At 39.2% G+C, this 14911-nt stretch overlaps 1 protein-coding gene across 3 annotated transcripts in view; it reads left to right on the forward strand.

Annotated features, from left to right (window-relative positions):
* The window catches only part of IFT57 (intraflagellar transport 57), a 24208-nt gene continuing 9297 nt past the window's right edge, over window positions 1-14911 (forward strand). For 2 of the 3 annotated variants that reach the window (XM_040569067.1, XM_040569071.1), the window contains exons 1-9: window positions 1-229; window positions 2349-2511; window positions 3459-3577; window positions 4521-4611; window positions 7879-7947; window positions 8460-8582; window positions 12655-12726; window positions 13319-13450; window positions 14465-14527. In XM_040569067.1, the coding sequence (XP_040425001.1) occupies window positions 36-229; window positions 2349-2511; window positions 3459-3577; window positions 4521-4611; window positions 7879-7947; window positions 8460-8582; window positions 12655-12726; window positions 13319-13450; window positions 14465-14527 (1026 nt within the window). In that variant the 5' untranslated portion in view covers window positions 1-35. The remainder of the gene's footprint in view (window positions 230-2348; window positions 2512-3458; window positions 3578-4520; window positions 4612-7878; window positions 7948-8459; window positions 8583-12654; window positions 12727-13318; window positions 13451-14464; window positions 14528-14911) is intronic. The other variant, XM_040569079.1, reaches the window with a different exon arrangement.

Genomic DNA, 14911 nt, shown 5'->3' on the forward strand with positions numbered 1-14911 from the left:
GAGGGGGCGGGCGGCGATTGGTGGACGCGGTTGCCATGGTTACGGGCAGCAGCGGCGGGGGCTCCGAAATGGCGGCGGAGCGGGACGAGGAGGTGGCGGCGGCGGAGCGGGGCCCGGGCGCGGCCTACCAGGCCTTCGTGCTGATGGAGGAGCTGCGGGACAAGCTGAAGCTGCTGGGCTGCGAGGAGGAGGAGGCACTGCAGCGGCACAACATGCGCCCGCTCTCCAGGTGCCCTCTGAGGGGGGCATGTGGCCGCGGCCCGGAGGCGTTGGGGTGGGCGGCCAGCAGGCGGCCGAGGGCCTGGCGGGGCGGCGAGGTGCTGGGCCGGGCACCACAGGTGGAAGCAGGCCGAGGAGCGGAGCCAGCGCCTCCCCTCGCCAGGGACAAAGCCCGGCACGTCGAGATCAGGGGGTGTGGGCGAGGAGAAGGGACCACCACGCAGATGGCATGCTTTAAAAACAAACAAAAGAAAACAACAAAAACACACACACACAAAAAAAAAAAAAAACCTGCATTTTGTCAGCTTAAAGGCTCTGCGTGTGACTTTGTAACTGCCAGGAGGTGTAACTTTATTATGGTGAGAGATGGGGAAACTTGGGTAATGTGACCGATATCTTCTTAGCATCTAGCTGCCCTGATGACTTTCAGATCCATCCAACAGTGTCAACCAGGTTCAACAGCAGCATATCTCACACCTAAATTTTCTGTACGCAGCAGCTTGGTGAGGGGAAAAGTGTACTCCCAAGAATTCTCTTGTTGAAGGAGAGGTCTGAGGATGAGCTCGGTAGTTATAAGCTGGTTTTAGCCAGCTGTCTGACCACCTGTATACGTGGAGCAAGGAAAACAGACCTTGTCCACCTGAGCGAGTGCCGTGTCTGCGAAGGGAAGCACTTGGTTCTGAGTATCCCACGTACACACAATGTGTATTTTGAGGAACTAACCATGGTCTCATTTATGGACTAAATGCTTATCAGGGCTCAGTAGGTATGCCAATAGACCATATTTTTTCAGTTCAGTTTGATTCAAAATAGGTCCAGTTAGTCTACCTCGCTCCCTGAAGTGACCCAAAAGACAGTGAGGGTGAGGGGAAGAATTGCTTCAGAAGCAAGTTCCTGATCCGAGCTGTACACCAGTCTCTTGCCTACCTGCTAACTGAGGAAGGCAGGAAGGGGAAGAGATTTGGGGAGTTTGGAAGCCAGAGGAACTGGATGTATTGCCATTATCAGGAAGAGCAGTTGGAGATGTTAAGGAAGGCAAAGGCGGCAGGGTTATTCTGGTACAGTGGCGAGGATGAGGACAGCACGCAGACAGGACATCAAGCAATGATGCTTCAGTAAACTTGCTTTCCCATCCTCACAGAAGTGCCATTCAAGTTTTCATGTGGTAAGTTGGTGCAAAAAAAAAAAACATAAACAAAACAAAAAAATAACAAATTATTTTTAATGAGGCATATTCACGTCCCAGCTATGGACACTTTTCTTTAAGTATATGTCTGGACTCCATTTAATGAACAGAAAGAAGTATGTGCTTCTGAAGCATTTTTCTGTGTGGTCTAAAGTAGAAAAAAAATAGACAAATTCACCCTGGCTTCCCTTGTCATGCATACAGGTGTAAAACTTGAGCAATAGATCATTTTAATTTCATTTTTGAAGTGCGCCGGTTGCTGTTTGTTGTTGTCAGTAGTTACCAGTCCCTTTTACTAATCTGTTCAGGGGTTGTTTTTGAAATTTAAATTTTGTCTTTCACTCTAAATCACTCGCCCTGTGAGAAATGCCTGAGACTGAACAAGCCTTATCTTGTTCACAGCCTACAAGTTATTGGCGATTACAGATCTTTGACTTTAGATTCTTTTGAGCTTTTCAGTATTTTATATTATGTAAGTGACATTTGAATGGATACATTTATTGACTCTTAATTAGTGTTATATTGTGGGGCAGTGGGATGGATTCTGCTTCCCTAAAATTCAATGGGAAGGGAATTGAGCTCAACAAAATTTCAGACTGTTCAGGTAAATAAGAGAGGTAACTTGGCTTTATATGGAAATGTTCATTTACTGGTGTCTAACTGAAGCTGCGTCATCTTCCTAGCAGGGGAGAGGAGTACCCAGGTTTAGTTTGATTCCCTAGAAGTCTAATATTGATTAAAACTTGCTCAAAGCAAGAAACAGATAAGCTGCATGTGGAAAACGCAGTCTACTGCAGTTGTGTGTGAAACTAGAGATCCTGAATGTAGTTCAAATGGTTTACTGTCTGAGGATGTCAATTAAAGAATCTGTTTTCCCAGCCTATGCTGACCTATACTCCTAGCTTGGAGTACATTATTTACCGTTTTCCTCCTTTTTAAACAGGCACTACTTTGCACTGCCCACTAATCCTGGTGAGCAGTTCTTTATGTTTTGCACGCTTGCCGCTTGGCTGATCACTAAAGCAGGACATCCCTTTGAGCAGCCACAAGAATATGATGACCCCAATGCAGTAATATCAAACATACTCTCAGAACTGCGTTCATTTGTAAGTGTTGAACATGCTGTTTTTCCAAGTGCATTTCAAGCATAGGCATCACTTTCAGAAATATCAGTAATAACACATTTCCTCTCCTGTCTGATTATGTTCCCAAGGACTGGACAGACTTTTCCTTTCTATGTGTTTGTTCAATATTAATTAGAAGCTTATACTGTCTGTACCTACTTGCTAATATTTTGGCACTACGAAAAATGGTCTTGCATTATTATATATAATTCTAATTAGTTTTGTTCCGCAATCTATGAAATGGATTAAATCAGGATTATTTCTTGTTGTGCATATGCTAGTTGTTTATAGTAGTATAATATACAAAGATTTTATCTTGAAAATTTACAGTGCTTATGATCCTGCTGCTGCCAAAGTCAAAAGTATAATTCATGCTAAAGGAAATGGTTTAAATTGTATTCATGTTTGTGTTGTGTTTTTTTTTGTTGTTGGAAAGTGAATGATCTCATGGAAGATTCTACTGTGGTGCAGCTGTGAATGATGTTAAGAACACCCTTCTCTTAAGTAGTTAGACAGCAATAAATAATAATAAAATATTTTAAAATAATTCTGGTACAAACAAGGCAGCATTGAAAAGCCATTAATTAAGTCTCTGTACCTGAGTTCCTCTGTACCTGTTGTTACCTTGCCAGGGTGTCACTTTTGTGCTTGACTGTCTAGCTCTCATGCAGCTTCTGACTCTTCTGCTCACTATGAGTATCTTCTTACCAGGTGCTTTAAGATTTCTACACTGCATCTGTTCCTTGAATTGTTCTGTTTTCCCTTCTGTTGCCTGACTGGAGCTCCGTGGGGGAAAAATATGAATTAACATTGGTAAAATTATGATCACAATGGACACTTGGTTTTAGTGTAAAAATCTGGTAACCTCTGTGGGAGGAAACTCTGACTGTTTGGTAGCCATTAGTAAACGGCATATTTTTTTGTTTTAGGGAAGGCCTGTGGATTTTCCTCCTTCAAAATTAAAAGCAGGTTATGGAGAGCAAGCATGTTATGTTCTTGATTGTTTAGCTGATGAAGCCTTGAAATACAGTGGCTTTAGCTGGAAAAGGTACAGTACGCTTTTAAGAATCCTCCCTTATGCATTATCTTCCAAGGAACAAATGTAAATAGTTGTAAAGGGCGGCACACAAAACGTAATATTTACCAGAAATCTTCTACTTGATGTTTCATGAGGTGCAGAATTCAGAAGTGGGACAAAGTAGTCCCTAATGCAATTTCACGCAATTTAGTGTCTTACCAGTAAGGGTGAGTTTGGGCCCTTAGTAGACTTAGCTAATTAATAAAGATTTGACCGATTGCCTCTTTTTGGTCACTTTCCTGCGTGTAGCTGCTTGTTACTCTGACAGTTGGGATGAATAGTATCCATCTGTTTAGGTCCTATCAATCAATAGATTGTTGATCTCTTCAGCTGTAGGTACGCACAGAATGTAATCAGGTTACAAGCAGACTACAGTAATTTTGAGTATTTAATCCAAAGGAAATCTTCAGAGAATTTAAATGACGAATAATTTCAAGTGTATGAAAACTTGTTGAAAAATACTCTTGATTTCATCCCCTCCGTCTGGTGGGTTTTGAAATGGTAGAGTGAATTAATTTCTACCTCCAAAATACTTTACTGTTACCTCTGTTTAGTACACAAGTTCCACTTTAAGCCAGAATTAAGTTTGTGGGGATTTGCACTAGAATTTTAAGGAGTTAGACCAAAGGAGAAAATGAATGAAAACTTAATCCCCCGGATGTCTTGGCATTGTGAATATCCTGTACTGCTTGGCATAATAACTAACCCTCACTGTTAAGACAGCCCAAGGTAAATCACTTTTAAGGGCAAGCATTAATTTCATTTGTTTATATGTGTGAAACAATGATTGTCTAGTCATATTCCACATCATCCTTACTTCTCATGAAATCTTTTGTTTGCTTGGGCGCAATTTAGAGAAGTATTTCCAATTTATTGTGTTTAAAAGGTCAGCTCTTCTTTGAACTTATTTCAGACCAGTATATCCAACAGAAGAGCTAGAAGAAGAAGAAATAACAGAAGATGATGCAGAATTAACACTTAATAAACTGGAAGAGGATGTCGTGGTAGGTTTACTTGACTGGTTTTCATTATATTAGTATTGGCCAACCATGAGAAAATTTTTACTTGCTGTTCATTTTGTTTGCCCTTAAGAAGTCTTTCCTACTTGTTATTCCATCACCTTTCTTTCCTGTGTCTTCTTTCGTTCATCTTCTGTTCTGCATCATCACCTTCTCTGTAGGATGTTTTCTTTTCAGGTAAGGTGGTTTACTCTTCAGGACAGAGCATTTGTTATTGTGTGCATTTAAATTATTATAAAGTGAGGTTGAATCTAACAATACATTGAATTACATGGATTGAGAATTGTTTGGTTTCTACTGAAACAAGCTGTTGTTGATGTTAAATAAAACTTGAATCAATCCACATCTACAGAATTGGCTAATACTTGATTTAAATTTGCCCAGCACTTAATAAAGTGCTCACTATTGTTACTCAGATTTCAGTGCAAATAGGAAACAGTATCTTTGGCACTTCGTTAATCTTAAGATTTGGGAACAAGGTAGATGGAAAAGAACTTCTGGAAACTGAGTATTTGTTTAAAAACAATGTTGAAGACGCAAATAAAGGTTGCAGAATTGTTTCTGAAAAGAAAGGTCATGGCATCGCTATATATTCCATGAATGAAATATTAATATTCTCTCATCACTTTTGACAGCAGAATAAGCCTCTGTACCTTTTTTCAGCAAGATGGCAATGCTTGAGAATCAACTTCTTTATTTATTCCTGCTTTTTAGCTATAATAATTGCAGTCATGTCATCACTTTTATGAAACAATCCACAAAATATGCCTGTAAGTTCAAATATGTTTCTTGCGCTTACTGCTGGGTGGATGTTGAACAGAAGTTGTTTCGTGTTGAAAGACTTTCTCAGAGGATTATTTTTGTGAGAGCTGGAGTCTCGCTGTCTGTAAACGGGTATAATGTGATCACAAGATTTCATCGTTTTCACAGGCCTCTGTCAGTCTTCTCAAAGTGAGTCTTTACTGCTGACTTTAGACTTTTCAGGAGAGTGAAGTTATATAAAGATGCTTAAAGTGAAAATTACAAAAAAGAGTTCATTTCACATCTGGTTTCTCCAAAATCGGATGTTTCTGTACAAAGTTAATTTAGATCAGAACCAAAATATTGAAAGCTGTGACCCTGGAAATGCTCACTTGCTTGGTCAGTGAGTTACCTGCAGGGAAGACAGTTTTGTGGAGTTGTAAGGCCCAGAAATACTGGATAAAAATGCCATAGCTGTCCCATTTTTGCGTCCACATTTTTCAAGTGCTTGGGAAAAACTAAAGGTCATAAAAGTTAGTGTCAGTAATGTTACCATATGGCTCTGATTGCAGTCCCAGTTTATATGCCACAATAGACTACAAGATTGTAACAGTTGAAGAGTTTGCTTTTCTTCTCTTACAGTTTTATTAAGTACTGTGCTATTTTTATCATTTTTATTAGCCAAGAAAAATTCCATCCTTCTATTCTTAAATTTCATGCAATATGCAAGTATTAGGGTGTGGGTATCGCTGTCTGGTTGCATTTTTGTCGGCTTTGAAGCCGACCCAAAAAAATTCTTGAATAATTCTGAGAACAATCAGAGACATTATATGTTGCATTTTTGACTAGCCTCAGAAATGTCAGCTGTTGGCTAAGAGCTTTCAAAAAAAAAACCAACATGAAAACAGTCAGCTGCCTGCTCGTTCCCTCCTCTTGTTAAGGTCTAAGCTGTTTATATTGGGAAGTGGGGAGGAAACAGTTAGCCAAAGCACAGCTTAAACCCTTCAAAGAACCTCTGGATTTACTCTCGGGTAGTATCCTAGTCCATAATTTTCACATCTGACATGGTCCATTAGCCCTTCTTCATTTTTGTTTTAGTAAAACCACTGAGCTAGGTTTATACCAAGCAGGTAACTACTTCTTGGAGCCCCTCATGGTTCTACAGGGATTAGTTTTATGAAGTTGTAAACCTTTTCCCAGTCCGTTTTTGCTGCCAATATGTTGATATGTCCTGGTTGTATTAGTTGTATCCAAAATTTAATTTAGCAGTATTTCCAGTAGTTAAATGCTAATGATGAGTTTGCTTGGTTGTTCTTCTGGATTAGATTCTTCTGAATAAAATTGATGAGGCTGACAGAGGCAAGCCTAGTTCTGAAAATCTTGGGGAATTAGATGAAGAAGTAGTAGCCAGCCCAAGGCAATCTTTACAATTTAGTTCCTCGGTTCTGATAATTAGTCTTTTTTATTGTTGTTGTTTTGGTAGTGTTGTAATACATTCTTCTAAGTGTTGCACAGATGCATATTGTTCATTTAGCAAATGATGCTCCTAATCTAGTCACCATTAATTCTTTGCAAGTGTTCAGGGGGCTAGGGTCCAAATGTGCTAAAATAAACTAACATAGGGGAAGTGGTCACTGGTAGACAAAGACTATGTAAGGTACAGGAATAAGCTCCCAGGTTTTCACTGTTTGAGTCACGATAGGTTCTACACTCAGACCAGTGTTATTGCAGTGCTTGTGATTTGTCTAGAAGGAAGGTGAATGATTAAATATAACTTTGGTGGAAAAGACAACAGCAGACTGAGAAGTTAACTCTAGTAGGATGAACTGTACAAGGGTGAAATGTATGGGTGATAAAATGGCAGGTGAAGTTCAGTATAGATGAGTGGAGGGTAACAAACAGGAAAAACATCCTTTACTTGTGCAGTGATGGGCTTTAAGCTGATTATTGTCACTGATGAATGCAATTTGAGCCTTTAATACATAATTCTCTAAAACTTAATCAGCTCAGTGTGCAGTGTAATGTGCAATGAAACAAATTGATTGTCTCAGTATGAAATGCAGTATTCTGCAGGCTTAAAATACGGCTTCATTATGCAACTAATCTGTACTGAAGATCTGGTTGTGGTTTGGGTTTTTTGGGGGAGGTGGTTGGTTTTTTACTGCAAAATTTTATACAAAGCATAATAGTTTTAAGGTAATGGTAAGTTCTTGATAATGGCCCATTTGTTGTAATGGAGCTGAGGGTTTTTTTTTAGCTGGTTGGTTTAGTTTTCAAATACTGTAGCACCTCCAGAGAAATGTGGGGTAGCTTTTGTCTTCTAGCTTGTTCCAAATGTTGTGTACTTGTAAGATTTTAAGTAAATGCAAACTCTGTTATCAAAAACTTCCCGCGTCTTGTTTGGTTAAGAAATTTTGAATTGAATACTCCTTGGCCTGTGCTCCTGCAAATAAAAGTTTTGAAGAAAGATTGTACACTATTTACTGATGTCTCTTTGCAACATTTCTTAAGGAAGAAGAGTCAGACAATGAAGAAAATTTCATTGATCTGAATGTTCTGAAGGCACAAACGTACAGATCGGTAGGTTGTTACTTGTCACTCCTCCCTTGGGACATTTGCACATCTTTAGCAGCGACTTATTTTGGTTAAAGTCCGAAAGTACATCCATAGTCCAAGTTTGAAAAAACTTTCCAACTGAAATAAATTGTCTTATTTTAAAAGAAAACTGCATCCAATTTCTAAACAGTTATCACTACAACATTGATAGAAACATTTGCAATAGTTTTTGCAGAGACTTTTTAAAAGCATGGCAATAGTTTTTTAAATATAATTTAATTATTTTTCTCTTTTTTTCTGGAATGCATTATAATTTTTATTAGTTTGAATTCTAAACATGGTGAGAAAGTATATTTATTTTAATTCCTAATACTTAAGAATTCAAAGAAGGGCATTAAAAATACAATTGAATCTGTAGTTCTAGTGGATATATGTATTTTTCTGTAACACTGTAAGCCATCCTAACGTGATTTCTAACAGTTGTCACTGTGTATAAGGATTATGTTTTGTATATAAACTTTGTGATTTTTATGAAGGACATGAATGACTCTACAAAACAAGAAGAAATCTTACAGTCCACGACAGATGCGGCAGAATGGAATCTGGAAGTGGAACGTGTGCTTCCACAGCTGAAAGTTACGGTCAGGACTGACAATAAGGTATGTGAGAGTGTATTTTTGTTTGTATACATGGTGATTAAAATGCGGTTTGAATCAGCAGTGTTGTTGATTTACCATTTGCAATTCTTTTTCTTCTTTTGTCGTGCCGAGAATTGGGAGTAAAGGACTCTCCACTGCTATTTCTGTATATTTATTTAGTGGAAACTTCTAAAATGGTTAAATACTTCTGAAAAATTGTACCTTCAGTCTAGCAGCTCTTAAAACATCTTCCTGGAAGACAACCAAGGAGCTTCTTATTTTACAACTGTTCAATTTTTCAACCACTTAAAAGGTTGATTTCATGGAATTCCTCTTGCTGAACTTTAAATTATGATAAAGTAGGTCTGTACCACTGATCAGGAGCTTTCCTTATGTTTAACAAAACAAATAGTACTTTTTCAGTTGATTTTACTTACCTATCCAGATGGCTACCTCGAGATGAAATTCATCATTTCTTCTCTCTATGGAGAAAAATGTGTATTTCTGTCCATAATCTGTTCCAAGGAGTCTAGAACGAGCATCTCAGAAGCAGACATCTGTCTTTGGCACATCAGCATCCAAGCCTTGGACTTATTCCTGGCATTGCCTCAAGCATTCTTTCTAAGAGCTCATATAGCATGCATAGATCAGTGCAGTATTGAAATTGCTCATTTGTAGTGGCCCAACTAGTTGGATTGTTGGGAGAGTCTGCAGTGATCCAGAATTCAATGAAGGATAACTGTCTTGCCAAAAATAGAGTAAGCTCTCAATGCTCTGTTAAATTGCTTCCCTGTGTTATGCTACGCTGCATTCTTCAATGTGAAGAATTTCCTGGTTTGAGCCACCTTCCTCTAGTCCTTGGCAAGCCCATCTGTTACAGAGAGCAACACTCCTGATTCTCACAGTAAGAAATTAAAGCTTAATAAAGATGTACATTAAAAAGTAAAGCCACTGTAGGAACAGAGTTTTGCTAGCTTCCAGTTTAGTGCACTGTTCCTTGGCTTTAAGGAATACACCAAAATGAATATGAAAATAGGATTCGTCTTTTTCTAACTTCTGTACTTTCATGCTTTCAGAAATAAAACAAGTATTTGGCCTTTTTTCATTCTGTAAGAAAAGCATCATGTTATGTTTCGTAAGCTGTGCATATATCCATAGTACCAGGAGAGGTTAATGGTTTAACTGGACAGCAATAGAAACTACAACTTAATTTTGAAGTTCTTGGCAGGGGTGGGAGGTAGGGAGTTGTGTATATGTTGTTGTTTTTATTTTAATACTGCAAAGTTTGGCAAATAGCTAACAGTTGTCACCAGAGCAGAAAAAAAATCTTGAGTCTGCTGCAAACGTAAACCTCAACACACAGTATAAGCACGTTTTCTCTACTAAACTTTATTTTGTTTCTGAACAGAATAGTGGGCAGCAGCACAACTGTAGCCAGCAAGTGAACTTAGGGGCTGAACAGCTGTTGGAGATGCTCAGCTGTGCTCATCTGAGGTGGTGAGACAGAAGCACCAGTCCTTTGGTAGTTATGTGCAAGGGGAATAGCCCCATTTCAAATCGGTGGAACTGCCTGTGATTGAAGGATGACACATGTTTAAGTGTGCAGCTGTTTTAATCCAGGATTTCTTTTGTTCCTGTTATGAGACATTATAAGTGGTCACACCCTCGAGGAGTTCCAGGCCTGGGAATTCCTCTTGCTCACGTCCTGCAGCCCAGCCCCATGTGCCTGGGGGACCTTGGCATTCTCATCCAGACCGATGGATGCTGCTGCTGCTTTCCCGTTTGCAGATTCAGCCAGTAGTGAAGTTAAGCACATATTACACGCACACAGAAGATGCTGACGTGGCCACCTACACACTACATAAACAAGGCGCTATCTTCAGGAGCACCTATAGGACTCCCATAAAACATTAAGTATAGGCAGCCAAGCCCACTTCCTTCTCTTCAGCTAATAAAGGTTGAAGTTCACTAGCGAAAGTACACACCCCCTGCTCTCTGGACATTCATGAATCCCTCACCTGTCAGCGCGGTCCTTCTCACTGTCTAATACCCCTACCTGGATCTGGGGCCACCTTGTCTGTTTCACTGCCCTTCTCCTTGCTCACTAGTGCGTCTTGATGCTTGCTAGCCGACAGCCCCAGTGGCTGAGACCCTCACCTACTCCAGTGGCTGCCACCAAGACCCAACTCGTGCCAGCTGCAGCAGGCACAGGGACACCTACAGCCCTGGCCTGACTCCAGTTGCTGGCCCTCTAGGTACTCCTGCTGGTCACCCCAGTAGCTGGCAGCCTGAACACAAGCCACAGGGCCTGGACAGATGTGCCCCCAAGAGTTGCGGCATTCCAGCTCCTGGCACGGAGAGCCCCACTCACACCAGTTGCCAGCACCAGGGGCCCACAGGGTGCCCACGCCCCCCCGGGTCTGACTCCAGTTGCTGTCATTGTATCCACACTCGCTCGCAGCTGGCACTTAGTCCTTGCAGCACGTGAACCCCCATGGGATAGAGAGTGACTTTACACAGAAAGACCATGAAGAAAGAGTTTAATAAGAATGTAGGACTTGCTGCAGTGATCAAGCACAGGGCTCAGTCAGACAAGTGTACTGACTGGCAGTGGTTTACACATGGCCAACCTCCCTGTCTCTTCTCTGCTTTGTTCCTCCTCAGTCCCCTTCCCCTACAAACTATGCATTCACCGGTTTGCGTAGTTGCACTGACCCTTGGCCCTTATGTCCAGGATTCCTAGGTTTGCATTCTTTTCGGTTACAAAGTGCAGTTGTGCCTTTGTTGAAGTGATGCCTGCAGCTTCTTGATAGCTCATTGGTTACTGTGACTGATGAGGTCTGTTTCTTGTCAGTCTCCCTTACTGTTTTTCTGACAGGTCTGTGTCTTTGTATGTTTTTTATTCCCTCCCCTTTTTCCTTATCATCCCCTTTTGACAAAGTCTTCAATTAGATAATCTTACTGAAGTCAGCATTCTCACATTCCTTATGCCCTTACCTAATAGCGTAACTGGCAAGATGTGTGTTTCTTGTTATTGTCTCTGTTACTGTTTGTCAGTCAGGCTTGTGCCTCTTTGGTTTGCTTCCCATTTTTCCTTATCATCCTGTTTGACAAGGTCCTTCATCAGGTAATCTTACTGAAGCAGTCATTTTCTGCATACCCTTACAGTACCTACTTTCCAAGAAAGTATCCTAGGTTTTGATTTCAAGTGATAAAGATTTGTTAACATCAGTTTTCTTGAAACCTAGACCAGTACAGTGCCAAAAAGTTTTAAAAGCTTGAAAATCTTTTTTTTTTTTTTTTTTCAACTTTGGAAATGCAATACTGCAATAGCAATAATTCTGCAGTGCTACTACTCTGCTTTATTTTCAATCCATAGTCTGCAGCTGCGCTCTGGGTCTGGGAGGCATAAAAGTTCTGCACTGATAAGCATAAATTTGTGATAAATGGTGGGGAGTGGAATTGATTCCTAAGTAAAAGATGCCTATGTGTCAAGTTAAAATAGCACCGTTTCTCATTCTCCATACCTGAGTCTATGTACGTTTCCTTTGAGTTACCAGCTGCAAATAATTTTCCCCATTCCAATTTTGTCCCACTATCAAAAACAAGTTCAGGTATTTCTGCCTCTTTCATTTCTTTCTGTTCTTATGAAAGCAGCAAGGGTTAAGTAGGAATAGAAGATCTGATAGTCTGGAACTGGTGGTTATTGGACATTTGAAGCATGCATGTTCTCTAAGAATAAGCTGAGCTAGTACATCTGTAATCAATATTTTCAACACTTGTGCCCATAGTGGTTTCTAGGAGAAATAGTTCCTTGAAGATCAAACAGACTCTAAAAATATAGTTACTGTGGTATTGTTGAGGATGTCAGTGTTTATGGATCTGAGTGTCAACGTTGGGATATTTAGGAGATTTATAAATTGCGTCACGTTAAGCTAGTGCATCTGGATATGAACATGGCAGTGGTAGAAGGATACACGGTAGTAGTATATATGAGAACTCACCCTTCCTTGCATACCAGCATTTGTTTAGGAAGCAGAGGTACATAAAAGCTGTATTTACCTATGGTTTACTTTATGGCATCTATTTTTAGGATTGGAGGATCCATGTAGATCAAATGCATCAGCATAAGGATGGAATTGAATCTTCTTTGAAAGAAACTCGGGTATGTTTTTTATATGCAGAATATTTCACCAATCTGTCTGCACTACTGTTTTCTCTTTCATTTTATGTACATGTTTTTTATTTCTTCATTTTAATTGCGATAAAGTTGTGAAACTGAAAAGGGAAGCATGACAATAGTGATTAGAAACAGAGGCTCTGGTAAAAGATCTTGTGGGAAATAGATTTGTGTGTATGAGGATTAACAGAGAGATGAGATTTCATTAATGTATGCATTAGCATAAGTATGTCCTGAGTACAGAGAGAAGAATGGAATAATACAATCTGAAAATAACAGCTAATGAAAAAAAAACACTTTTAAATACTGTTGCTAGAGTAACTTACCAACATTGATATTTGTAATTAATTTGAGAAAAGATTAAAGGAAGCAGTAAAGCTTGAAATATGCGTTGTAGAGCTGGGAAAAGAAAAAAAAAACACATTGGGAATATCTCTTCATTGGCCAGACATAGCATTTCCATACTATTTTTCTCTCTCACTCATAGACTTCCATATCCTTTCTTAATTACAGCACCATTTTAATACTTCTTGGGTATTTTTTGTATACTGTCAACACACAGAATATGATTTTCTAGGGTTACCTGGACAAACTCTATAGTGAAATCAGCAGGACATTGGAAAAGATCAATAGCAGGGAAAAGTACATCAACAATCAGTTGGAGCATTTGGTTCAAGAATACCGTTCAGCACAAGCCTTGCTCAGTGAGGTAATGCACTGATCTATTGTTGTTGCCTTCTCTAGTATTAACTTGCTATAAAGTGAGGGAGAAGGCAAAGAATTGGAGGAGTTATCTGTGAATTCTGCTTTTGGATATAACGCATGGGAGATGCTGATTGGCTGTCAAATTATATATTATTTAAGCTAAGTTAGCAATTTTTATTCAAGTATTCTGCAAGGGAAAGTAAATGTTTTCTTGCCTGAATATTATGTAAATCTGTTGCCAATTTTGAGCAGCTAGTAAATTGCTAGTTCTGCTTTTCGTGTGAAGTTCAGACATCTGTGATGAGTGGAAAAACTGCAGTTTCGGTCCAGCATTCATGTCTTACATTGATTACTCATGCTAACTTACATAAAGCACTCTGATTACTTGTTTACTTCATTTAGTTTTTATGCCAATAGTCTACTGTTTGTGAAGATACTTGATTCTTTGGTTAGGAAGCCTGAATAAGCTGCCATTTGGCTAGCCCTCCTGTTTGTGGTTACAACATTAAAATAAGACTAACAAGATATGACCTCTGTGCTTTCTGTTTATCTCACTGTTGAACTTTAAGAAACTTCGAGACTAATTTATTGCTGAGAAAGAACTGTTCTGGATTTCAGGATTCAGTTTGGCCTGCATTCTGGCAAATTTTCTTTGTTTGTTTCCTCATGTAAATGATTAGAAAACCTACTTCTTACTGTTTATCAGGGCTGTTACTTAAAATGTGTAAAACAGCTTTGCGTTTTTGAATGTTGGTCATTATATAGGCTGATGTTTCAAACCTTTCCTTGCATGCATAGTGCTGTAAACGTCATTGGAACTCTGTGGGATAAGATCAGGAATTGGGACGGGCATATATAAGAAAGTTTTGACGTTCTTTCTGTAAAGTTCAGATTATTTTTTTAATGATTCTGTTGTTTAGGTTTGAAAAACCCACTTTGTTTATTAGGTGCTAAAGTATCTGGAATGCATGTGTTTCTTCAGCTTTGTCATCGCAGCAAAAAACATGTTTCTTTACAGGCTAAAGAGAAGTACCAGGAGGGAAGTGGAGGTGTAACTGAAAGGAGTAGAGTACTTTCTGAGGTAAAACATATCTTCACATTGTTTCTTTTGCTTGTTTTAAAAAATATTCAGAGAGTTGGCGTTCAGTGTTTGCAGCTTTATGAAGTGAGTTCTTTCTGATACGTTCTTGTGTTAAAGCTTAATCTGTTTTTAGTGGAAGCAATCTAGCTCAGTCCCTAAATTTTAAACCAATGCTGCCATTGATTTTTAACTTGTGAATTTGGGCAAACTATTCTGAGCTTTCTTTATTTTGCCAGATAGTAAAAGAGGGAAAATATTCTGTATTTTATAACCTGTCTCCTAGAATTATTGAGGATTAATCAAGTCATGTCCATAAAGTCTTTGGAAGAAGAAAAATTTAACTCTTATTTTTAGTAAAAATAGACAATAGCAATTTGAAGTTTT

This window comes from Cygnus olor, chromosome 1, assembly GCF_009769625.2.
Source record: "Cygnus olor isolate bCygOlo1 chromosome 1, bCygOlo1.pri.v2, whole genome shotgun sequence".
Classification (NCBI taxonomy): domain Eukaryota; kingdom Metazoa; phylum Chordata; class Aves; order Anseriformes; family Anatidae; genus Cygnus; species Cygnus olor.